This window comes from Tigriopus californicus, chromosome 7, assembly GCF_007210705.1.
Source record: "Tigriopus californicus strain San Diego chromosome 7, Tcal_SD_v2.1, whole genome shotgun sequence".
Taxonomy (NCBI): domain Eukaryota; kingdom Metazoa; phylum Arthropoda; class Copepoda; order Harpacticoida; family Harpacticidae; genus Tigriopus; species Tigriopus californicus.
In genome coordinates this window covers 972,985-998,605 of record NC_081446.1, presented here as the reverse complement: position 1 = coordinate 998,605, position 25,621 = coordinate 972,985, and the positions used below count along the sequence as shown (strand labels likewise).

The 25,621-nt window shown below is 45.7% G+C and overlaps 1 protein-coding gene across 12 annotated transcripts in view; it reads right to left on the bottom strand.

Moving 5' to 3' along the window:
• The window catches only part of LOC131883549 (MAP/microtubule affinity-regulating kinase 3-like), a 31,466-nt gene that overhangs the window by 1,584 nt on the left and 4,261 nt on the right, over window positions 1-25,621 (bottom strand). For 2 of the 12 annotated variants that reach the window (XM_059231042.1, XM_059231045.1), the window contains exons 1-12: window positions 20,992-23,043; window positions 7,118-7,315; window positions 6,848-7,033; window positions 6,391-6,583; window positions 6,091-6,311; window positions 5,800-6,012; window positions 4,901-4,997; window positions 3,207-3,401; window positions 2,499-2,670; window positions 1,779-2,123; window positions 1,196-1,426; window positions 1,026-1,133 (exon numbers count right to left, since the gene is read on the bottom strand). In XM_059231042.1, coding sequence (XP_059087025.1) covers window positions 1,026-1,133; window positions 1,196-1,426; window positions 1,779-2,123; window positions 2,499-2,670; window positions 3,207-3,401; window positions 4,901-4,997; window positions 5,800-6,012; window positions 6,091-6,311; window positions 6,391-6,583; window positions 6,848-7,033; window positions 7,118-7,315; window positions 20,992-22,221 — 3,389 coding nt within the window. In that variant the 5' untranslated portion in view covers window positions 22,222-23,043. Of the gene's footprint in view, window positions 1-100; window positions 185-1,025; window positions 1,134-1,195; window positions 1,427-1,778; window positions 2,124-2,498; window positions 2,671-3,206; window positions 3,402-4,900; window positions 4,998-5,799; window positions 6,013-6,090; window positions 6,312-6,390; window positions 6,584-6,847; window positions 7,034-7,117; window positions 7,316-10,821; window positions 11,313-16,774; window positions 17,166-20,991; window positions 23,240-25,621 lie in introns of those variants that run through there. The other 10 variants (XM_059231039.1, XM_059231041.1, XM_059231040.1 and 7 more) reach the window with 10 other exon arrangements.

Sequence of the window (25,621 nt, the reverse complement as noted above, 5' to 3'; positions counted from 1 at the left end):
AGGGGACAAGTCAGAATTGATGGGTTGACACCTCGATATTACGTGTACTGTATGGTAAAATGGTAGGGCGTGCTCGCCAGATTAAGTTAGGTTCACTTACGACGGTCCCTTGGCCAGGACGGAAATCCTCCGATCCCTTTCATTGCTACGTAACCGTAATGATTGTGAATTTGCTGACTCCGATCTGAATAGCAGTGATAGCAGCCAACAGTGCGTACGTAGTATATCCACAGCATCAATAGTATCAAATCAGCAGCAGCAGCATCATCATCATAATCCATAGAGTTAACACATCAAGCAAGTGAAGATGGATGTAGTTTTGCGTGTTTCAGGGAAAATCAGGAGAGGAGACAGGAGGAGAGAAAAAAGAAAAAAAAATGAAGAAAATCAGGGACAGTTTTGATGATTGCTAGGAAGAGCTGGGTCACCCAATGGTTGCTTGCCACCTCTCCTTACTGATTGGAGACCAACCAGCCACCGGGGGTGGATCTCAACCTTCACCAAAGAGCCCAAAGACCTTGGTAGGTACTAGATTCTACAACATTTCAATAGCTGCATGTCAACGGTATTGCGTCTCAATAGTCTACAATGGCATATTCTTGGAGGATATCTCCGATGAGTGCCATAAGAACCATGAACTGCATTTGTGTGCCGGATATTATTACACCAGTTGTACATGAAACGTCGTCTTCGTCGTCATGCGAGCTACTGATAAGGAGTCTAGTAATGTGCTTTACTAACCGAACGACTAATTTACATGTACGGGGATCAAGAGCATAGAGATACTTTAAAAGGGTGACAATCTGCATGCTTTCATGTTCAGGCCAAATAGACTCTAGATTAAGTCATCTCAGGACCACCCACAACATTTAAGGGGCTTCACAATCAAGGACGTACGTACACACAGTCACAGCCTAGCAAGTTGCTTGAACACTGTTTTTTTCTCATTCTTCCTTTCGGGGAGTTTTCATTTGTTAACGAGTCGGGACTCTTGAAAACAGTCCTGGATCATCATTATTCATTACCTGACATTTCTGACGCCGCCCTGAGGAATGGGGCTGGATTGGTCAGGAAGTGGAATGCCTGGACCACCTTGACCATCCAATGGGCTAGAAATCGAATCAGACACGGAGCTGAACCCAATTATTGACCCGGAGAACACAGGCAAGTGGATTGGGCGTTTTCGTCAACTTACCGCTTGGAAAATTTGGACGATAATTTTGAGAAGAAATTCGCAGGCCTCACTCCAGGATTCAACGAGGAGGTGTCTTGCGACGAGGTTGGCATTCCGAATTGGCCCACGGATTGTCGGGGTCGCACCCGGGTTTGTCCCGAGTGGAAGGTGGAGCGCTCGGGCACGTTGCGCGAGAACTGAGCGGCTCCGCCCACCACTGGCGATCTTCCCGTCGGGCTCAGGGGCAGTTTACTGAAATCAGAACAAGAGATCGAGGTGTTCAGGGAACGCGGGACTTAGTTAGATCGGTTGGCATATTATAAGAATGAATGAATGCCACGTAGCAAACTGGGTGGAAAAAGAAATGAATGAAAAACAACGATCGACAAGACGATCCATGGCGAGGGGCGTGCTTTTATACAAGTAAGGAGTCATCATCCGTTATAAGGAAGTACGGAAAGAAAGAAACGTCAGCGGAAATAAGAGCGAAAACCAAGATGGCGAAACCGTGCCACAATGAGGAACCAAACAGACGTGATGATCATCATAAACATCAACATCATCATCATCATCGTCGTCGGTAGGTGGGTGCAGGTTTGTCTACCTGGCAGCTGAATTGTCCACCACGCCCACGGCGGCCGCTGCCGCTCCTTCTCTGGCATTACTCTCAAACCCCTTATCCACCCCGCCCGCCAAAGAGGTGGCAGCCGACGGACCGCGATTACCATCCCCACCCGTAGCGCCACTCCCGCCGCCTCCACCGTCTGCCGCAGGTACCGAGCTGACCGACATCGATGCGCTCTTGGTGTGCTGACTCACAACCGCCGCGGTGGCGGGACGCTGTGGTATTTGACCGCCAGCCCCGCCCCCGCCGCCGCCGCCGCCGCCTACTGACAATAAGTCGAGGTCGTTGGTTGGTGTGTTGAGGGTGGCAGCGGAAGACGAATCACTATGAATGGTTAAGGGAGGTAGTAGTAGTAGTAGTAGTAGTGTGAGGACGGATTTTAGTTTTGTTTTAAAATCAGATATGATGGATGAGTAGTAGCAGCGTGAAAGGAAGGAGAGAGAAAAAAGAGGGGTGAAACGAAGATCTCGTAATAAAGTATGGTGGGCTGCGGACAGGATATTTGAACATCTCCAGCCGTGGCCGTCCATCGGGATCGTTTTCAATACACATTTTGCGACCAATTTAAGAGTACTTAGCAAAAGCACTACTCATAGCAATCACGATAAATGTGACAAAAATAGGCTTGTGAAAAGTGAAGACGCTAGCTGGGCGCACATGGAGGAGGTCATTGAGTGCCGATCTGGGACCATCTCTTACCTTGGATCCGCTGTCGATCCCAATTGATTGGTCTTGTCCGTGGACGTGGACAACTTGGTGGTGGCTTCGTAGGCAGATCTCCGGTTTTGCGCGGGTTGACCCAACATGGTCCGACCCGTCGCGTTCGACATGGTGTTCGACTTCGTAATCCGAGTTTTCGGCGAGGTGGTTCCTGAAACAGATCAAGATAAGAGATTTGGAAGCATGATCCCACTTTTCAATGTCAATAGTATGTGACAAGAGCCAACTTGAATCTCGAGTGCACTTGGTTTTACGTTCTTGAGTTGTTGTTGCTGCTATTGTTGTTGTTGTTGTTTTTTGACGAAATCATACGAATATTAAGACAAAGGAAGCAGAGGAAAATAGATTAAAGTGAACTCGGATCAAATTATTCTCTGATAATCAGGCAGAGAAGACAAAGACTTTTGGATTGTTACGAGTTTCTCAATTGCCCAACGACGATCGATGATGGGTGAAAGTTAATTTGCTTGCCATTGATCGCATCTACATACAAGTACAGAACCGAGTGCAGGATGGACATAATGAGACTGTTGTACCCCATGATTGGTCATATGGGAGCGGGCGGCCAAATTTGTAGAACTCTTTATATCGTTTGACCAATTGAACTAGAACATCGCGAAGCGTTTTGATTTCACAAAAAAGTTCAATTGCAGTTTCACGGGCGACAATATGAGATTCGGTACTTACGGCTACTATCTAAAGGCGTGGCATTCGATTTGCTAGGAGTAGCATTGGAGGCTGTAGAAGGTCGGGTGGGCGTGGCCAATCGCGCCGAATTTTCCTTGATGGTAGCCGTGTCCACGGTGTTGGTTCGCTTGAAATTTGAACTTTGGACCGAATGGTTGTTGTTGCTCACCCGCGGATTTGCCGATGATGGAACACCTAGAATGATCATGGGAAAGATTGACATTACTAACACCTATTGATACTGGATAGGCTCCATCCTCAAATCTTTGGTCGTCATTCTCATCGTCATGATGAAGGTAACATGAACAGAACCATGATTGGGATGGAGTACGTGGTAAATTAGCCATGCAAATCAGTTTCGGTTTGAGAAAATGGCAATATTAATAGTAGTGATGGTAGTAGCAATAGACATAGTGGTTGTTGTAGTGGTTGTAGTGGTAGTAGTAATAGCAGTAATAGCAGTAATAGCAGTAGTAGTAGTAGTAGTGGTAGAAGAAGAATAGAATTGTAAATACAGAGGAGAGAACGCATTCTAATGCCAAATGGGTGCATTTTCGGCTTCAGTCACGTCTCGGAGGAGTCATTCAAAATAAGTAATACCAAAAAAAGGAACAAAAAAATATATATATAGTCGTATGATGATTGTATTAAAACCCCATCAACCAAGGCTAAAAAGAGGCGTATGTGCGATGAAAAAGTCGAAACTTGGAGAGTACGTAACTTCAAAAATAACACTGGATCGAAATAGACTAAGCACGTACGACGATTAAATTAGAGGAGCAAATTAGTGAGATATCGGATGAGCCGACTACGAACGAATCAAAAGAACCGAATTTGAATCGAAGAGTTAGTAAAGAAGAAAATATTCAAGCCAATCAAGAAAGAGGCGGTCATGGACCTTCTTTTGATGGGAGGCGTCTTGGGTCGTTGACTGGGCGGAAGGAGTATCTATCAGCTGGATATTTACTGTCCCTCCCCTTCCCCTCCCCACCCCAAAAATGCTTGATTCAACGGACAGAGTTAAGTTAGCAATGGTCACGACAAACTCAAGTCAAACTTGGGTGTTAGGCACACTCAGCTCGCTTTCAAATCACGCCCACTCAAATGGAGGAAAAAAGGTATACCCCCAAAGTGCGGTCCATCAAGGGGTGGCTTGTCTGCTGTGCTGCCCACAAATTGCGAGACACGTCGATCCGCTTTGAGCTGTTTATCCCCCGAGAGAGGCGGGCCAATGCCACAACCACCCAAATCACCGAGCTGAGATTCCTCAATAGTGGGAGGCGGGCCCGACAAAAGAAAGCGCGGATTGGCTCCGTCCCGCGGCGCCTGCAGCTCTTGGGGCAGATTGCTGCCATCATTGTGGGTGTGACCATTGCTCTGATAACTCAGCTGACTCTGACCAGCTCCTTCTCCACGCCCGTTGACGCCACCCGCTCCTTCAGTGGTCGCGGCTGTGCCTGTGCCTGCTCCTACTGTTCCTTGCCCCACCCCCACCACGCCCCGACTAGCATTATTCAGATCCGCACCCGTAGATCCCCTCCGGGGCTTTGACGTGGCCGAAACGGACCGTTGCACGCCCATGCGATGGGCAGCAGAAGAAGACGCTCCCCCCTCTGCGGGTCCGGCATTGCCGTTACTTGCGCCGCCAGCGGCGTTTCCTCCACCTGCGGCGGCCGAATGGGTGGGAGACTGACCTGCATTGCCACCACCGGTGGTCACACTACTGCCGCCTCCAGGTCCAATATTGCGAAGGGACAGAGACGATCCCGACCGACTTCCATCACTTTCGGCCTGAAAGAGACGCACATGGATGGAGATGGAATTAGATTATCACATACAGACACCATACACACACCACAGTACATATGCACATGGCTATTCGGACAAATAAGGCATGGCATTGCGAGATGGGTTCGACTAATATCCTGCTAAATCGTGTGCTTCTAAAAATGGCGCACAACATTCATTAAAACCGTTTGTCCAGTCCAGTCCAATCGCTTGGTTTGAGCCATGCATTTTACACTCGTAATGAAAGGGTGCATGAAGTAAGTTGCTGTAGAAGAAGGAGAACAAGAACAAGAACAGGTGGGTGGGTGGTTGTATGAATAAAACGAAGCAGCATTAAACGGTTTTTTCGGCAAATAAAACCAGTCGCTACAGAAGGAGGTACGTAAGGACGCTGCTCGCATCTCAGTTCTTAACGTGGTTTGGAACGCAGTGATCAGAATGAATGACACATTGATGAAGGATACAATGTTTTTATGTATATCGTTGTAAAACGCATGGCAACTAATCCAAACCGATTGAGACTTACCAAAGCCGCCCCATTTGTAACAAGGTACGGGCACCTACAACCATTATTGTTCGCGGTCGATGAGCTCTCATGAGACAAGACAAATGTACGAGCCGATCGAGTCGCTACTCTCCCACAGGAGTCTAATCCTGGTGTGATACGAGCACTGCGCAAAGGACACACGGACATTGGTAAGAGGACTGACTGACTCTTGTTGCTGTTGGCCAATCAGACCCAAACCGCTTACTTTTGGGAACGATTTTGATTGCAGTTGTTCCTCCAAGAGAAGCGAGTACTTACGTCTGTGGAACGTCGTCCCAAGAGTAGATAACTGGCGTACGAGTCATCGAATTTGTGCGTTCGAAGCGATTCCTCCACCTCTTTCCGATTGTAGCCCATGGTCACGAGCATGTCGATTCGTTTTGTGTCACTAATGTCCAAGATGGGCTCCTTGAACGGAAGGAGTTCCTCTTCTTCGTAGCCCATGTTCATCCATTTGTCCTTCATGATGGTCTGGAATGGCGAACAAGAACAAGAACATGACTTTGAGCTGAGTCTCGACCCGGATTAAAGTACCCATTGTGGACCAACCTCGAGAGAGGCTCGCCTCGCTGGGTTGAGGACTAAGAATTTCTTGAGCAAGTTCTCGCAGTCGGTTGACATGTAGAAGGGGATGCGATATTTTCCCCGGAGAACCCGTTCCCGGAGCTCCCGGAGGGTTGACCCATCGAAGGGTAACGAACCGCTGACTAGCGTGTAGAGTATCACACCTAATGACCAAACGTCCACCTCGGGACCATCGTACTTTTTCCCTGCAAAAAGGACGATTCAAAAGTCAATTCGTGAGCACCAAAGAACATGCCGCAGACGACCAGGCCAGGATTGCCATACCTTGGAACAACTCGGGGGCTGCATAGGGAGGACTACCGCAGAACGTGTCCAATTTGCTTCCAGGCTGGAATTCGTTGCTGAATCCGAAGTCCGCAATCTTGATGTTCATTTCACTGTCCAAGAGGAGATTTTCTGCTTTCAAATCTCTATGGATGATTTTCTTCTGATGACAATACTGCACGGCCGATACAATCTGAAACGAGACACACACCACGAAAATCAGTCAGAACTTTTAGCCAGCGAAAAAAACGAAAAAAGAAAAAGGGAAACGAACTCAACGAGCATTGGTTAGCTTCATTCGCCATGGTGTGCGTATATTGGGAAGCACGTGGAGTGACAATTAGAACTGAGATTTGCTCTGAAGTCCAAACTTTCACCCGCACCATCATGCTTTTTGCGGAGCACTGTATACCATGATGAATGTATCCTTTGGATGTAACAAGTACGTTCTTCTCACCTGTCTGAATTTGGCTCTGGCCTCTTTTTCCTTCATTCGGCCATGAAGGACGAGGTAATCAAAGACCTCGCCTCCACTGGCGTACTCCATCACCAAATACAAAGTCTTTTCGGTCTCAATCACTTGGAACAGCTTCACAATGTTGGGATGGTCAAGCGTTTTCATTATGCGGACTTCACGAAACAGCTGGAAGTGAAAAAAGTAATGTCTTCATGAGGTCCCCGATCGTTATCAATGGTCTGGGATTTTTTTTTTACCCTTATGCCTTACCTTCTGTAAGCTGCCGGGATTAAGTTGGGTCTTGTCAATGATCTTGATAGCCACTTCTTTTCCGGTGGGGATGTGTTTGGCCAATTTGACTTTGGCAAAATTCCCCTTTCCAATGGTTTTGAGAAGGCGATATTTACCAATATGCGGCTCCTCGCCAGCACGGCGTGACGAAATACGGGCTGAACTCATGTCGCCACCCTGAAAAATGGCATGGAACTTCATTAATATTGAGGCTCCACATTAACGTGCAACAACCGACTTATTATGTTCGATCAATTTGATAAAAATTGCAGAGTCGCACGGGGAAAACAATTCTCATATTTGAAATTTTCTGTCTCGTGATCACTTTTTTCTTTAAGGATTAATGCTACCATGGTTTTTTCCTTCTGGGTTACCATTAGTATGCCAAATCATTTTCCTCTTTATGACGAAACCTTCAGTTTCGATAATTTTTCACTTACAATACAGCGATAAGTGATGTCTCTTAATGGACAAATATGGTTATCGTTTTCTCTTTCTCTTCCTGATTGAGAAGGAGACCATAAACGATAGGCCAAAAACCATCGGCACCTCCATTAGAGTACGGACTACGATGGTGGCCAGTTATTTCAATCTCTCATTATTTCTCCAGGTAAATCATTCACGCGGAAACAATCAACTTTGAGAACATGAACAACCAAGATGCCAGCCAACATTGACCAAACTAAAATGTCCCCTTAAAAGTCAAATCATATTAAAAAGAGCTACTAACGTTGCAGTCCTGCTGAATTTGACTAAAGGACAATTGGCTCTCTGCGAATAAACTTGCATGAAGACACTTAACACATTCACCTTGCATGCAATAGCCACACAAAGTGGGAGGAGTGTTCTCGACATCACCATAAATGCGGACATTTTCATGAGCCAGCATTTATCTCTCAAAAATGCAGATATGCTCGTTCATCCATCCAGTTCTTGTTTTTTGGGACATCCGAGATACTCTTGTTCTCATTTCTTTCTGTCAAACTTCTTGCTTGACTCTCAGATTCAGTGACATTCAGGAGTATTTAATTCCCAGAGAATAATTCTTCCACGCCAAGGTCTCTGGATGATGGAGGATTTGGCGAGTGTGGGAGGCCACACGGCTAAATGTGTGTGTGTGTGTAAGTGCACTGTGTTTCATTCTAGTCCCTGGTTGTCGTAAACGTGGACAGAAAAATGAAACATGACCAAACAAGGAAGACAATCACAAAAGTTTTGTAGACTGTCGCCACAGAAAAGGTGGACCTGCATTCCATGATAAATAATCGTCCAGGCGCCGGCCGAGTCAGCTTGCCAAATATTGGATATAAAGAGGCTTCATCGGATGTGACGGATTTCGCTCTACAATTGGAGACATTTGGACCCAACTGATAAGTGGAACCAAATCGAGGAGCACTGTGGCACCTTCTTTTTTATGGACTGGTTGATAAGTCAATGTGGTGTGATTTCGTTCAAGCGCGACAGATTCATAAATGAACACCCACAATTGCCGATTGGTCACGACGACAAGCCCCTCTTTTATGACAGAAACCAACAACGCCGTTCATTGCTCTCGGGTGTTTTTGGGAAAGATCCGCTCGAGTGAGTTGGTTACATGGCTTCAATATTAATTGGCGATGCATCCAAGTCTCTACTTTTCACCACACTTTCCACGATTTTGGTGTCGCGTTTCAATTCACCTGTTGAATCTGACTCTTTTGAGAAATCAAGGCCGCCAACGAACCCGGTTTGTGTGCTCTGCACTACTCGAGTCTTGATTGATGGGAGACGAAAAAAGCAGATACAAACTGCGATTTAAACGCCGAATTAGTTTCGTCAGTGACGTTTCTCTCGGAATCATTATTGCCTTTGACCTTTGACTTAGGAGAACCAGGGGGCTCCTTCAGGGGTTTGTTTTTGCCAGTCTGAGTAATTTGGTTCATATCCTGCACATGACAATCAGAAATCAAACAAATAGACAGGTTCCTCTCGAAATCTGGCCTTGGTTGGGAAAACAATTTCCTCCGACAAGAACATTGACAGTGTAAGTGAGCTAATATAGGTCATAATCAATATCAATCTCTGGCAAGAGTGCAATCCTAATAAAAGGCCCAGCTTTTCTTGTCATTACCATGATTATCCAACCCAGGATCCAGCGGCGGGGTTCCCTTGATCTTATATGTAAGTGTGAGGATGCGTGTGTCTATTTATAGACGCCTTGCCTCGTCATCTTAACCATTATCATTGTTGCTCTCATCATTAGTACTAATAACATGAGCGAGAGAATAGCAGTCGAAGCATTACAAGCAGGCCCTCACTAAGGAAATGAGCCTGAAGGTGAACGAGGCATAAGGTTTTTCAAAGTCTGGAATGTCTAGACGTTGCCATGTTCCAGAATTTGGATCAGCAATCAAACTGTCACATGTATGCTTCTCTGCGATTAGATCCAAGCCAGGGTGGAAAAGAGATGAAGAATAAGCCGTCAAATCATCAAATCTTAGAGACGAGAATGAAAATGGCATCAAGGGCAGGGGAATGAATCTTTTTCTCCTTCGTTCTTTCTTTCCTTCCTTCAGAATGATAAATCACCGAGGGAAGTTTGCTAAAGCGTTGCATTCCCATCCTCCTCAGTCATATCAAAAAGGTCCTTCAAAAGGATCTCAATTGGCGACAGTGGCACCCTCCACCTCAAACTCTTTGGCCTCGCGAGTATTTCGGTCGGATTTCTCGTCTAAGCTCCAAGATGAAGGAGTAACCGAGTCAGAAGGGAGAAATTGATTTACAATGAACGAATCTAGCATCCCTTTCAGATGTAAATTTCGTCTTTGGACATCCCTTCAGCGGCCCCTTTTGTGTGTGTGAAAGAGAGAAAGAAAGAAAGAAAGAAAGAGGAGTGAGCTCATGCTATGAAAGTGAAATGGCACAGCGAAGGCGACATTTCAATTGATTCTTTGGCTTGGACTTTGTCCATATTGAAAATCGCCCACAATAAACATATCGAGAGACTTCCATGCAAAACAAAGGCTTTTGTGCATTGTCTCTGAAAAACACACTCTCGGTTGAAAAAGAGCACCGGGCCTTCCTCCCAAATTACGACGAATTTGACCTTATCAATCAACTCTCTCCTCAGATCTGTTTCTAATACAGATTGTGGGAATTTTTGAGGAGCGCCCCCAAACGCGCCCCCTCCTTCCCCCCCCCCCCCCCCCCCCCCCCCCCCCCCCCCCCCCCCCCCCCCCCCCCCCCCACCCCCCCCCCCCCCCCCCCCCCCCCCCCCCCCCCCCCCCCTCCCCCCCCCCCACCCAGCCAGAGGCTTCCTGAGGTTCAAAGATGTGCCACAACCTCAGTCGTGAATGGCTGATTGCATGCATGAAGATTAGCCACCTGCCAACAACTCCAAGATCTGGCTTCGATACCTTGATTGAAACACTTGCTCGAAAAACACGAGGCATTTCCAAGCGTGGGCGGGTCTCAACTCGATTTTATCCACCACCACTGTCGTCATTTTTCAGTTCAGTGCCTCATAGTGGGTTAATTTATTCTTTCAACTTCACACCGGGGGAAAAAAAAGTTCGGCCATGCCTTCAGAGCTCTAGATCCTCAAAATCGAACTTCGGAATGAACTGAATATTTCGCGCTTCAACGGGTTCGAATTGGCAATGCATTTTAGTTGGCTGTCCAAACCAATGACAACGACAGCTTACCCTTATCAACCATGGATTATTGTAGGACGAACTCTGTCCATATCGATGATGATTGTACGAGGGCGGAGCTGGCGGGGCGTGGTAAGGTGGGAGCGACCTCGGAGGCGACGTGGATCCTCCACTGACGGCATCCGAGGCTCCTCCACTACTACTACTATGACCTCTTTGCCCAGGTAGGATATTGTCCATCCACATTGTTCCACGAACCATACCGATTGACAGTTCAATGAGATTCTCGTCTGTGCTAGGGAACAATCCGAATTGGACCACTTCACATACTACTATTGGCCCACTTCACAACTTCACCGGAATCAGCTCGACATTCGAGCAACGTTGAAAGACTTTGGTATTGGGAAGTTTTTTTTCCGTGTCTTTTTGGATCAAAGCCAACCTGACAACAACCAAGCACTGTTAACCGACTCCCGAGGAGGTTCTTCCCAACCCAGTGGATGGTAGTACACCACTTACTCACTCACTCACTCGGGCATTGGCTTGAGTGCGTGAGCTCTACTAGCTCGGAAGACACCTCTCGTTCTACCTTCACTAGGTCTCTTTCCTAGTAGGTGGATGGACTCAAGTAGTGGAAGTGGTAGTATTAGGTGCCTGTACTAAGACTCCCCTTTCAAGTTCGAACCAGCTTCATTGGCCATCATGGATGGTGGATCTATGGCTGTGCTGTAGGTAGAGTCTGCTCGATAAACGTACCTACGTACGTACAAACAGAGAGCGGCGTTCGAATCTCCGGAGGAAACTTGGTTGGAAAAGAGAGCGCAGGGCTGCCAGAACGAAGAATGTGAACCACATGCGTGCTCTACTGTCACGTGAAATTTGACAGTTTATCAAAAGAAAAAAAAAAGGAAAAACCTCCAAGGCATTAAGCAATGACCAAGATCCACAGCCTGAGTCCAAGCTGCTTTCAAGCTCCGTCGATGGACGGAGATGTACAGTACGTAGATAGAAGCGGTCCTCGCAACCCTGGAGAGATCAGGGCCCCGTTGGGTGCATGTGTTTTGCTCAAGATTACGCTCCAATGATTCGGGCTCATCATCATGATCATCATCATCTACATCATCGTGGTGGTTGGTAGCGGTGATGGTGTTACTGGTAGTGATTCTGAACTGGGCACTAAATTAAACAGGCACACATCTTTCTGTGTGTATAGGAATAGAGCGTTAACTAACTGTGCTCCTCCCCAGCAAGACGGCTGATCTTGTCTCAAATCATTAGCATGCCATCCAACACGGTTCCGTTTGTTCATAGCCAGCTACAAAAATCCACGATTCTGAGGTGAAATTGGCATGCTTGGCAGAGCCTGACCGCCGGTCCAACACCAAACCATCATCATCATCATCCACATATCGGCTCATTCCCTCATAATTTCCAGACGCCAATCTTGTCTTTGGATTTTTTTACTTTCAGCCCCTAGGAATCTATGTCATTGCCCGCTTTCTACACACCCATCAATTGCCCCCAGCCATCAAACTGAAAAAAGAGACCTCCAGGACTCTCAGCGATCACTCCGGTGCCAAGTACAAAACGAGGCATTTCAAGTTGGCTAGAAGTAAGACAGAATCGAAAACTGTGTCTTATTGCCGTTCCATTATGCAACCTAATTTATTGGTCGTCCTACTTACTACACGCTTGAGAATGGAAGCCGTTGAGGCACGTATGGCTTCATTATCCAAGTTTCCTCCTCGTGCGAGGTTCAACCCTGTATAGACATTGACCTAAAATAAGCCACCAAATTATTGCGGTACTGACTTGGGTTAACCTTTTGGGTGCGAGCTCGACAAGCCACATCGCAATTTGAAACTGGAGCAGCATCCTTTTTTTCAAGCCGAGGCGTCGATTTCACTCTTCCGAAAAGCCAAGGATACCGGAAAACGAGCGACTCTGCTCTTTGGCAGTCAGGTACGTATTGGGCTCGTCTAACGTCCATAAACATTGCACTCTGATCTAAAACATGAGTTCTTGTCGGCTTTTTTTGCGGCATGTCACCGGGATATTGAACCAAATAAGAGCAGAGTGAATACTGTTTCCATGTCATCATCCCTCGGTGCAATTTCGTTCTCTTCGTACAAAGACACCTACCTACCTACCTACCTACCTACCTACCTACCTCTAGGATTGATTTGGTAACAAAGCTTGGTCGTGAACACCAGCACGTTTCGAAATGGCTGCAGATTTCAAAGCCTCATTGTCGTCTTTTCCCCAGTCCACACACATTTGATTGTGTTCATTCTGGGAAGCCTCTCTCTTTCCCTCTCCTTTTTTTTTCTCTTTCCCAATGCTCTTTATTCTAAAAATTGCTAATTTACTCAATTCACCTTCGCTCTCCCAGAGCTTCCACTAGTTAATCAGCAGCTCTTTCCGTGATCTCCACTCGCCATGTTTGAATAAAGAGCAAACAGTTAGGAGAGGATTACGTATTCTCATACGTCTTTCTGCCTTTTATTAATGTCGTCAGGCCTACTTGTTCAAGTGGCACTTGAATGTGCGGATAATATGATCCGTGCGACAAGAAAGGCCATGATTTCCCTCGCTCGTCCAACTCCCTCAGCTGGGTATGAGTCATCGGTGAGTGCAGTTCTCGCAATACCTCTCTCAAGTGTACTAGTGTACTACTACTCTATACTACGACGGGGGAATACTGTACTCCTTTCCGGAGTGAGCCCACAGATCCACCACTCTTCAATGCAATCGAGTGCACGGAAGAGGCGTTTGAGAGCTCAGACTCCCGCCACAAATACGACAAGATTGCTAGGTTTTCGGTTCCCAGGTAGGGTACACATTGATCATTTCTCAAGCTGAAACCACTGACAAAAATAACCTCATGCTTGATTGGGTTACGGCGGCAAGGTACGTTGATCCATAAACCGCAATAAATGGAGAAGGCCTATGATTGATACACAGATTGGAACTTGAGCGCTGCAGCCGGATTTACAGGCTAAACAAATCTCGTGAAAGAAAAAAAAAGAGGCATTTTCGACAGTGGGTTGAAATTACAACACCGAACTTGGATTTGGTCGTCAAGTGAAAAAGGAAAACTTTAGAAACTCTATTCGTCACTCCGGAAGATAATAGTGCTTTAGCATGCCTTGGAGGCATTGAAGGAAACTCGGCTGAATCTCGAGCAAAAAGGGAACTGCGAACAATGAACCCCATTGAACTAAGGCCATATGGAAGCAGAACTCCGTTCTCTCTCTCTGTAGCGAAAGAGGCATCTCAGCTCCTCTTTTGATTAATTGCTCAGTAGATTCACGATTACGAGAGAGATCCTCACACAATCGGGGCAATTATTCCCTGACAAAGCATTGGCATTTGTTTGCATTTAAAATTGAAAATAAATGCCCAACAAATTCACTTGGGCGTGGCCAGCAAGGTGGAGATGTCATGAAAAAGGCGCTCTGGATAATAGCTTGAATCTCATTATCCGCTTGAACGCCTCTGTAGTTATCATTTTCCAACGATTTACGGGGTACAGTTTGTAACCCCGTTTGCATTCACAAGGCGTGTGGTGTCCAAATCAAGATCTCGATTTTCAGATCCAACTCTAATCCAGCGAAAATCTACCGAGGCTGACAGAGATGATGATGATGGTGGTGAAGATGATGACGAAGATAATAATACTCGTGTTGGTAGTGGCTCTTCATCCATCATCATGCGTTTGCATGACGAGATTCAGCTCTTCTCCACACAGAAAAGAATTGCCGTACCGCGCAGGAAACGAAATGAAAAAAAAAACCGGCATGACAACCACGACCAAAACCTCCGCCATTGGAAGCACCACACACGGAAACTGACTCTCAACCATCGAGGATTAAAGTATGGCAATTAGATGACTCATTCCAGTGGTGTGCATCCTTTGTTCTACAAGTTGAGCTCCTACTACTTGAACTACTACTGGCCAGGTATAGAAAACCAGGGCAGACCCGCTGTAGGTTAGGAAACTTTCAATGGCTGTTGTTGTTGGTATTTAAATGTGAGAGAAATAGTCCATGTGAACAACTATTAAATTCTTCCGGACCGAGTTGAACACAGCCGGCTCTTGGTGAGAGTATCACATAAACAGCGTCTGGAAATCCTCGTTTCTCTTCCTTGAACAGAGACCCTAGACGCCCTAGACATTGACTCCACCTAGTGGAAGTTTTCCAAACCTACGTACATACTTGGAAAAATATTAGTGCTGAGGCGAGTCCGGACTCGAGCACGAGTGCACTCGATTCTTTTTCTTGCCTTAGAATTTTTGTTTAAAATGACTGTAGTGAAAGACTCGAGTCTAGACTCGGCGAGTCCTGCAAAAAGTCAAAAAATTAAAGGACTTGCCCCAGCACTAAAAGATATCTTCGCTCGGGTTGGTGTTGAAATTCTAGCTTTCAGATGAACACTTGAGAACTGAGCGTAGCCTGGGTCGGGTCAGGATTTGAACGTCAGAAGTACAAACGAGATATGGTGATATCTTGCTTAGTCAAAACATTTCCTTCGCTGTTTCTGTCCAGGGAGTTCAACCTGACGTCATCATTGTGTTCTGGCAACTGCATTGGGAGCACATAGCTATAATGACAACCCTGAGCAAGAGATTGAAGAGCCCAAGGTGCTTTCTCGAGGTCGAATTTGAGCACCTTGCTTTCTCTCGAAGCGCACAGTGGGTACACACTGTACGTACAATCGAAGGCATGTTGTTATCCAAAGAATTTCCCTGTTTGATCTGAAGAGCCGACTTAACTTGGCGTACGCTTCTTGCTAGGCCTGTTTGCCTGCTCCACGGGCAATTGAGGATAAATTAAAAAGCAAAGTTTCCTTATTTTAGCTCCCCCAAGAGAATCGCCAGGTTCCAAATTCTACCTTGTTCACGAGGGAGGTAATTTTTGTCTCATCCTTTTGGCTATTTTAGATTTTCTTTTTGTACAAGAAGATAAAAGCTGCCATTAAAGTGACCGTAATGGTGAAGAATACTAGAAAAGTTTCCTTTCAACCCTCGTCACAAAATCAGGTCCAGTTTGGGAGCGAATTGAGCTTGAAAGAATGGCAAAGGGAGCCAACCCACTTTTCTACTTTAACTTAGCGTATCTCACAAATCCTGAAGACATGTTGAAGAGGGGATTCTTGGGATTTTGCTTTCGGACACCACTACCCACACATCTTTCCGCAGACTCAAGTACATCTGTTTCCTCCTATTTCCTTCCTGCCCAAGGGCCAAAAGTTCTGAAATAACATGACGGACATACCTGAAAGATACAAAAACCGAGGACATGATATACAGTGCCATATTATTGCTATTACAATTGGAGCCAGGTTACCGAATGTGTTTTGGCATTGATACCATACACCTAAGGATCAAAGCAATATGAAAGTCCCTCATTCTCTCTGAAGAGAAACCAACATCTCACGGTCCAATTTAGATCACTTCAAAGAGCTGAGGCCACGCTCAAATGGAACTGACGCCACAACGAGGCCCGTGCACATTCAAGTGAGGAAAGACTTCCTCTAAATTTTGGAACAAAGTTCTAGGGTAGGCCTCCCTGATTCCTAATGGACGGAACTATCGGATTTCGCCCTCTATGTGAGCACAGCCAAATTCAAAAGGAGCCATCCATGTACAACAACTATTAGACTTTCCAAGCTACTTTTCGATAACCTATGGAAGCACGAGGATGGCTGTTCGCTGATGGTCTTTCCTTACTCGACCATGCACCAAATTTTACATTTGTGGCACCAAATATAGCTCTCCGCTTCGTACCCTATTTCCATACAAAGAGAAGGAAAGACAGAGCGAAAGCTGACATAAACTCTCTTTCATTGAACGTTAATGGCCTGGGATCTGGCTACCTCCATACGACCTTCAATACAAGTGGGAGATGTATAAAAGGCCAAAGTTTTCGTCAAACTCCGACCTCGAGCTTAGACCCACAATGAAGTCAACCTGTTAAAGGATCAAATTTATTCAACCCACCTTTCCTCGAAGTTTGGCTCGCCTTGGATTATTGTTCACCATACTGGTTATGCGCGACGACCCAGAGCTTGTCAGATCATACGGGACTCCCGGCAGACTGAGCGGGCCGTTTACAATACTATTGGGGCCGTAATTTTTTGTTTGAATACTGTTGCCTATCTTCCTGTTATGAATTTTATTACAAGAGTGAAAGTGAGTGTAATCTGAGCTATGGTGATTAGCACAACCACTACTTCGAGCCGTTTGAGCTTGCGATTGAGCTGCAAGACTGACAAGAGCTAGCAAGTACATTCGACACTCGGAAAGGTCGGTCCTGGTGATGTCGGGACATTGGCACACCTCTTTTAGGCCACGCACAAATTTGTATGCCTTGACAAACTAGATGATCGAAAAAAGCACTTCACAAACACATAGGGATCTGATGGACACTGCTCGGAAGTGAGGGTGCAAAGCGATAACAAGTTGTGTCTGATAAGCCTCTAAACAACAGGTGAGTAAGTCGTAACTAGCACTGCTTTTTCCCATACGAACAGCTCGAAATAGGCAGAGAGGGCATGCCTAAAATAAATGTTGATCTTGTTTCCAGCTCCTATCGATTTGAGGTGTAAAGCGGCAGTTAAGGGTTGTAGTGGAAGTAAAAGTGGTGGTGGGCTTTGTTCGATTCAAATTGAACTGACACTCTCTCCGGGAGCTGGAAAGCACTCTGGTTTCTGATTTTGCGATTCTGATGTGACGAACTGGAATGCAAGAGACGTCAAAGCCAGCGTTGGTAGAATCAATTACTCCTCAATGAACCGTCTCCCGGAGAAGAACTTCCTCCCACTTGGAGATACAAAAATGTTCTTCTCCCGGATTGCTTTGAGAGACGAGAAGACCAGTTCCATCCAACACGGCCAGTTGTTACAAGAGTCCCCTGATCCCTTCTCCGTCCTCTCAAGATGAGGCGACCAGCCGCCGTGTGAGCAACGAAGAAGACTACCAGATCCCAAGGTTGTAAGGCCGGTTTTTCCCCGCTTCCGCCCTTGCCAGCTCAACCCACTCGCTCTCGCTTTTTCCTTTTTCCCATCCAGCAATACTAGGACAAAACCAGCATACTCTACCCTCAGTACTGTAGACTTGAAGGCCAGCAAGAAATGTTCCTCCAGGAGTTAGTTGTACTTGTGGTCTCAAAGTCTGGAGTGTTGGCTTTGAAGAAAAGGGAAGGTCGCGCACAGGAGAACCAAACTGGAAGAAGAGGGTCCTAGTAGCCTTGACAAAGACCATGTTAGCCAGGCTCCTTCAGAACCACGGTGAAAAGACCAAAGGGAAGGAGGGACGGACGGTCGATGGAAGGAAGGGAGGAGAGGACCAAGGAAGGAAGGAAGGAAGGAAGGAAAGAAGGACGGACGGAAGGAACAGAGAAAGACTGCAAGGATGATGCGCTGGCGAATGGCCTTACCAAAGGAAGGACACAACGAGGTTACTCACTTCTCAGGCTCAACATTCTAATAAAACGGCCTTTTTGCCCACAATGGTAACTATCCGTGTTCATTCTGAAAGAACCAATGAGCTATCAGACGAAGCCATTGTTTGAGAGCACGTTGATGGGTTTCATTCATCCATAGAAAGCTTGAAGAACCCAGGCCTGAAAAGGTCAGTTCACGGATAATTTTGATGCCTGAATTATTCGGGAGCACGAAATGGCCAACCTCAGTGGCTTTCTAACAAATCCCCATGACCCACTAAGAACCATCAAACGACATCGAAATATCGAGAGGAATGAGGAAAACCTCAAGGACATCCCCAAAGTCGCTTGCTTCCCTTGTCCTCAATCTCACATCAATGTCACGACAAAAGAAGACAGAGCTTCACTTGGATGGGTTTGTTGGCATCTGAATCCTTCCTAAAAATGAGCGGATGGCCGTATGGAATAATAAGGTCATTCATGATCGCCCCTACATTAATAGGCGGCACATTTTCTCAAAACTTTTACATACAATCAAATTGGATAGACTTCGTAATTGGACAAGTTATTCGTGGAAATGCTATTTCCAAATTCAAACAAGGCAAGTTCTTACAAATTAATGCATGGAAAATCCCGAAACTCATCAAAACGAACCAGAGTCCCTTCACTCTCTCTTTGATGCAAAGAGCGTGTACACGGCACATAGAGTGTATGTTTGACCTCTAAAATAACCAAGAATTTCGAGGACCACTTGACAATTATTCTACGTTCGTTGAGAGGCTAATACTAATTGAGTGTATATGTTGTTTTCAAAACAAGTGCCAGGGATCAAGGCCGAACCTTGACCAACAACGTAAAATGGAAGACCCGAGTCAAGGTTGTCTGCCTGTTAGAACAATCAACCTATCCTTGTGCCAGGACTAAAATCAATCATAACAAACGCACAAATCTCAAGCGAATGAATACCCAGAATCTGAGGCTCGTGATCAGCCAATTATTCCCCAGCTCCCAACTTCATCATGGGTTTCTTGAGACAGAGCAAAGATCTGATGGACGAACGTTTCTTCTAGAAACGGCTTGAGGTAATTAGTGGTTGACGATGGAGGAATCACGACCTGCATTTCTAATAGCCTTTTTCCCTCTTTGTAGGGTTCTTTTGAGGGCATTTTCCAATTCGATCTTTGCTTTTTGCTTGTACTCGATCTTCATTTGACCTTGCCCTCATCAAACTCCACCAAACACACAACGTATCAGCCACATGTACCATAAGATAGCCGATGAATGCACAAAAAGCTCCCGCTTTGTCTAAAGGAACGACTGCACTCATTCTGTGTCAGTCCTCTGCCAACATGTCTGAAGAACTTTCCAAGATGACGAAGGCTCATTTTGTAGACACCATTCGTACTCTCTCAAATATTTGGGTAGTATTAGCAGACAAATATCAAGTCGTTGTATGCTGTCCTTACTCAATTACTTGCGCTAACTAGCATGAACGTCACTTGAATTCAGTACAAAGAATGTCATAATTTGGATCCTAAGCCTTGCCGAGGATCTTCAAAGAGGGGATTGAAGAATCAAATGAGGCATTACTCTGTTAGGATAGAGCGCTTCAAAGTCCTCCATATCGGAGGCACAAGCACTCCCTCCAATTCGTCCTCCAAGCATTTGAGATGAGCTCTCGTCATTGGGGGAGCTGGTGCTAATCTCTTCCTGGAAATCTAGATTTGGCCGTTCTTCAAAATAAATGTTCGACTTGTTTCCTTCACGAGGGAACTTGATTCAATGATGAATAAATTCACGTCATTGTTCAACAGTGATCAAGTTGTAATTGCTTCAATTTCCTATGAACACCTAATGGACATTGAACATGAACCACATCAATGAGGCCATTTTAATTGTAACGCTATTGACATGCTAAAGTTGATGCAGAATAAAAAATGAACCTACACAAAAGAACAGGTTCATGTGGAATTTTACACTTTTTAGTAGCATAAGCACACAGGATATGCATTTTTCGAACAACTAACATGAGGAATCATGAATATGCCTCGTAAAACTATGCGAATGCATTCGATTCAATACAACGACCATTTATCAGTGGATCAATCATACGGCAAAAAAGACCCCTTTTCCTATACGTAATCATAATCATCGAAATTTGGTCTAATTCAAATTCAAAATATCTGATGCTTATTGACCTTACGAACTAAGGACAGAAGAAAGGTATGTCTCTTTCTTAAGAGAATAGTTCCTTCTCTTCATTTCAATTATTTCACAAGGGAGCCCTCTCTAGCATTTTAGCTTAAATTTTGAAATTAGAAGCTTCCACTTCTAACTATGGGGTATCGATGCTATGCATAAATTTCACTAATGCACGCCGGTAGATGGAACGAAAGATTCAACTTATAGGCAAAATAATCTGAACTCCCAAGGTATTTTAAAATCCAATTTGGAATCGAGATCTTTTCCGAACTTGTTAAACAATAATTCTTCTCTGAGGCATTCGCCATTCATGCGACGACCAAACGCCCCATTCTCCTCGCTTAGCAAATGACCTTGGAAACATTTCACTTTGACAACATTGATTCGAGGAAAGATTATAAACTCCATGGCGAAGTGATGCCGCATCGCATTCTCAGTCGTCAGCTGGTCAATGTCGGACATGTGTACAAACTTCAAACGAACCAGTTTCACAATTTGTATGGTTGGTAGCTCAGCATTGAATGGGAACTCATACATGGAGGCCTCGATCAAAAAGCACAAATATGCTTACCTTGTTTCGTAACGAATGCCTCTGAGCAGGTCTAGGACATGAAGTACTGGACGTGCCATTTGCAGGAGCAATCACTGAATTTGGGGTCACTACAGCCGTAGATTTACTACTTTCTCTGGAGTAGCTATGAGAGCTTGTCGTTGGAGTCAAGCCCGTTCTAGACGGTTGGCTTGGCGTTTGGGGAAGACATCTTTGCTGCCTAGAGGGCGTGGTTGTCAAAAGGGAGCGTTCCATATCATTGGAGGCATGATTCCTTCGCGATGTGGGAGTAACAGCTGTAGCCATGTTGGATTCTACTGAAGAGTCGGGCTTCTCGAGAGGGCTTGGGCTTATTTTCCCGTTACTGGGAAGAATTGGGTGTTCCAACAACTGTTGTTGGAACGGGGGCACAACAACTACCGGTCGGATTGGGTCCACTGCACGTCCAGGCAAGAGGTTCCTGGAAATTGAGTGACCCCCTCCGGGCTGACCAGATTTAATTGAGACCACAGAACCACTTCTTTTTGAGGCTGCGGTGTTAATGCTGAAGGCACTGGAGCGGGTCGAGTCCCCTGAAACCTTTCGAGACACTGGAGTATGTTGGTGCGAGACGGATCTTGGCACACTGGATGAGTATTGTGAGGCAGAGGTTTTCCGTTGCTCTTTGATTTGTTGTCGTTGGAGTCGGGCGCTAGTACTTTTTCGTCGAAAGCTCTGACGCAAAGCCGATATCACGCCTCCCCCACTGGCACTCTTCTTACCCGGAGTGCGGTGGACAGAATTGGAGGTGGGTGAACCACGCCTCCGACTCACTTCACTTTCGTAGAACTGTTGGGATTCCTCCTGAATCTTCTTTTGAAGCCCAGGACTTGGCACTAAGCTATCTTGGAGCACTCCCGAGGATTCACGGAGGGGACTGGTAAGGTTCTCAGGTGGCCTCGCGTATTGGAGGATTTCAGGAGGAGACTCTATTCCCACAGTGTGGGTAGAGATGGACGAGTATCGATAAGGCCCACTGGCCTGGCTTCTTCGATCCCAGCTGTTGAAACTGTATTGAGAATTGGAAGTACTTCGATAATGTCCTCCGTCTTCTGCTAGTCCATTGTCATTTTGGAAATTGTGATGATTGGACTGGTCTCGCTGATTCTTCCCTGAACTGGTGCCCGAAAATGCAGAATGACTGCTGCCGCCGTTAACAATTTTGAAATCCTTGGACTTCCTAAACGACTTCCTACGTAGTAGCTTGAGCATACTGCTGCTCCTCGTCCTTCTTGTTCTCTTCCAGCACTTGCCGTACTTGTTCTTTTTCGTTCTTCTCCGTGTACAAGATGATGTTTGCCTTGGCGGTGGGGATGGCAGACCTAGTGGTGGTGGTGGTGGTGGCGGCCGTGGTAGTAGCGGTAGTGGTTGCGAGTATCGACCAACCAGGAATGCTGTTGCTGTAGAGGGTGCCAAAACTTCTTAGCTGATCGCACTGGCGATGGTATTGGTGGCTAACACAGGCTCCTCCAAGATCCGAAGGACAGTAGGACAAGGAGTAGGAGTCAAGAAGGTAGTCGAGGTGATTGCAGTTTGAGGTAGCTGGATTCGAGCTCAAAAGTTTAGCGGCCGACGAAATGCTAAAGACAGAGGAATCCAAGCAGTCAACAGGTTGGTTAAGACCAAGCGAGACAGGTTGATTCGAGGGATTCAACAACAACGACGACGGTAACAACAACGGCACCAATAACCATGGGTGAGGATGATGATCTTCAGCATGAGCTCCTCCTCGGACTGACAAGTGGGGGTTCACATTGAAATTGTGCATACTATGGCCCCTTCACAGTCTCTGCCAGTCAAACGACGGTTCCTTATTTAACGAAGTTTGACCTGTCCAAGTCTTGGTTGTATTTAGGAAGATAAGAGGCGCCGTCGTGCACTATCAGATAACACGATGAGGAAGAACTTATTTGGATCAGGATCCAATCTTTGATGGAACTTGCCTATTCCAATACTTGATTCGAAAATACATCACATTGCTTCTCAGAGATTTCTCGTCGAAACTTGGATGAACGTCTAATCAACGCTTATACTCTGAAAATCTCATCGCGGTTGGTAATGCTGTTACTCTGCCCCCGATTTGACATGGGCTTTGCGTGGGTGAAACCACTGATGATGCTGATGAAGAGCACCAACCCACAAGAATCTCTAACGAAACACTTCAATAACCTGAGCGTAGTGACTAGTGCAGACTGAACAAGGCAATTAACATTATTGGCAGTCAAAGCTAAAGCACTACAACGGGCTCTGTGATAGTGTCCTTCTCCACAACAAAGTTCTTTGTACACTTGAACGCCAGATATCTCGTTACCGTCCGAAGACTCCTTTGAAAAGACACTCACACATTCCATGCATGGCTGCGAACAGGCAAAGGCGAAATTGCTCTTCAAGTGGCTTCTTCGAGTTGAAATTGGATCAGGGAGCGATTGATACTATTGCACATTTCTTGATGATTCACGCCTTTTGTGGCCGATCCCAATCCATCATAAAAAGCACCACCACCAAAAACTGGTGGCTCTCTACTACTTACTTCAGGGTGCAATGCCAAAGCCTGGAACGCAAGATCTCTCTTTCGTTTTTTTATGCTGCTGCTCTTAGTTCGTTGCCTTTGTGGCCAAGAGAGAGGGACAGACTTGGAAAAATCGATAAAGTCCTCTTTTGGCTGGGTTTTGTACCTCAGGTAATTGTTCTTCAAGGTATACAAGGACTACTGAACAGGCATTAGCTGAGAAAGAGCAGGGAACGACATGTCGTTCGATAATGCGTGAATCAATAAGATTTTGAGAGATAACATTCCAGAATTGTAGTTTTAAATTTCAAGTTGCACCGACTGATAAGCAATTTATGAATGATCCTTCTTTCAGCGAGACAGAATTTTCTTTTAAATGAGGCAATAAAGGCGCTAATGTAGTTTGGTTGGCAGCTTCCCTGTCGTTCCTCGGCTTCCCAGCTTTTTTTTACAGCAGAGCGTTGGTTGTAAATTTCGTAAATTTCAAATTGTACCGCAGCTTAAACTTCGTAAGCATAACTGAGAAATTTGATTAGGATTCGATATCTTGTAGAAAACAAACACCGATTCAACTTGATTCGAAATTGTGTGGTTGGTTTGTATACTATATAGTATCATCTTGTCTTGGGCATGAGGAACAGTAGGCAAGAAAAGACGGATCGGATGAGCAGCATTACCAACCAAGAAACCAGCTAGCTGTTTCACTCTTGACACACTGACGTTGATGAAAACACCACGCAAGACCCCGAAAGGGTTCAATGAAACACCTTAGAAGGACCACCATGACACTTTTAATGGAGTTGCCAAACAAACGCACAACTGAATCCTCTGGTACCACCTCATGCCAATGTCTTGGTGGATGTTTTTGGGAAGAAAATACTTCTCTGGCCTCTTGGCTGATGTTCACAAGTTTGACAAGCCATATGAAATAGCCAGGCTGAAAAGGCAGTCGGATTAAGGGCCGGGTTGACTTGGCAAAGGGCCCGGGCCTCACTCTCCTCCCAGATCGTCTCCCACCGTTCGTCCTGCCACTCCCGCTCTCGTCGCGTTGAATCCGTGACTGCGTGCCTCGTTGTCAGAGTTGTTGGGAGAAGCCCCACCGTCTCTCACCAAGGCAGCCAAAGGCTCTTTTCACTCCTCAGGTAGATGGTTCGATTTGAGATGCCTTGACGAACGCCTCATTGGCCTGGGTCGATTCAGGTAGTGAACTCGGTCGGGGATAACTTCACGTCTTTGGCCGAGGTGAATCTTGTATGAGGATCATAATCCATCCAATGGCAGTTTCCAAGCTCTCTGGTACGGTATTGGCTAGGCCCTCTTTATTAGTGAGCGGGAATAAGCACAATAGGGAAACGCTACAATGATCTATGAGGTGTTAAACTTGTCTCGCGTCAATGGATTGGTTGACTTGATATATTTTGACTAATCTCGGCAAAACTCGAGGAATGAAAGTATCCCACCTTCTCTGAAAGCCATGTTTTGTACTCCACATTGAGAGATCGTTCATAAGATTGATTTTGTTCCCACTTGAAATAGCCATGAGGACAAATGGACATATCCATACCCTCAAAATCAGACCAAATTGATTGAGAAAAACATGTGTGTGCATCTAAACAGTTCACTAATCATATTTCATTGGACCTCGCTCTTTCGTTGCTCACACATCTTTTGAGCGCTCTCTTTTTTGCCTTGGCCATATCATTCACTTGAGAAAATGAAAAAAAGAATGGGTGCGGCTATACCATGAATGGCAACTTCAGAACGGAACACCACAAGCATCCATGACCAATTGATAATTTTCCAAACAACCAATCGTAATCGCCTGTTTATGCGTGAATTGTGTTTTAAAGGAAGAGAGCATGAAAATAAAAGTGAAAGCTTTACTTTTCGGCGCTTTTCCTGGGTGATTGAACTCATAAAATTGGATCAGAGAAGCATTCAGCTCCAAATCTGTCACTACAAAGTCATGTGAAAGAAGCCCCGAAGGGTCAAAATCCAAAAAAGTCATGTTGAGACAACAGACTTGAGGTTAAGGAAACGCTCCGCGGGCGATTTTCTCTGTTTTTTCGTCTTCTTCTATTTCATATTGCAAGGTATTGCCAT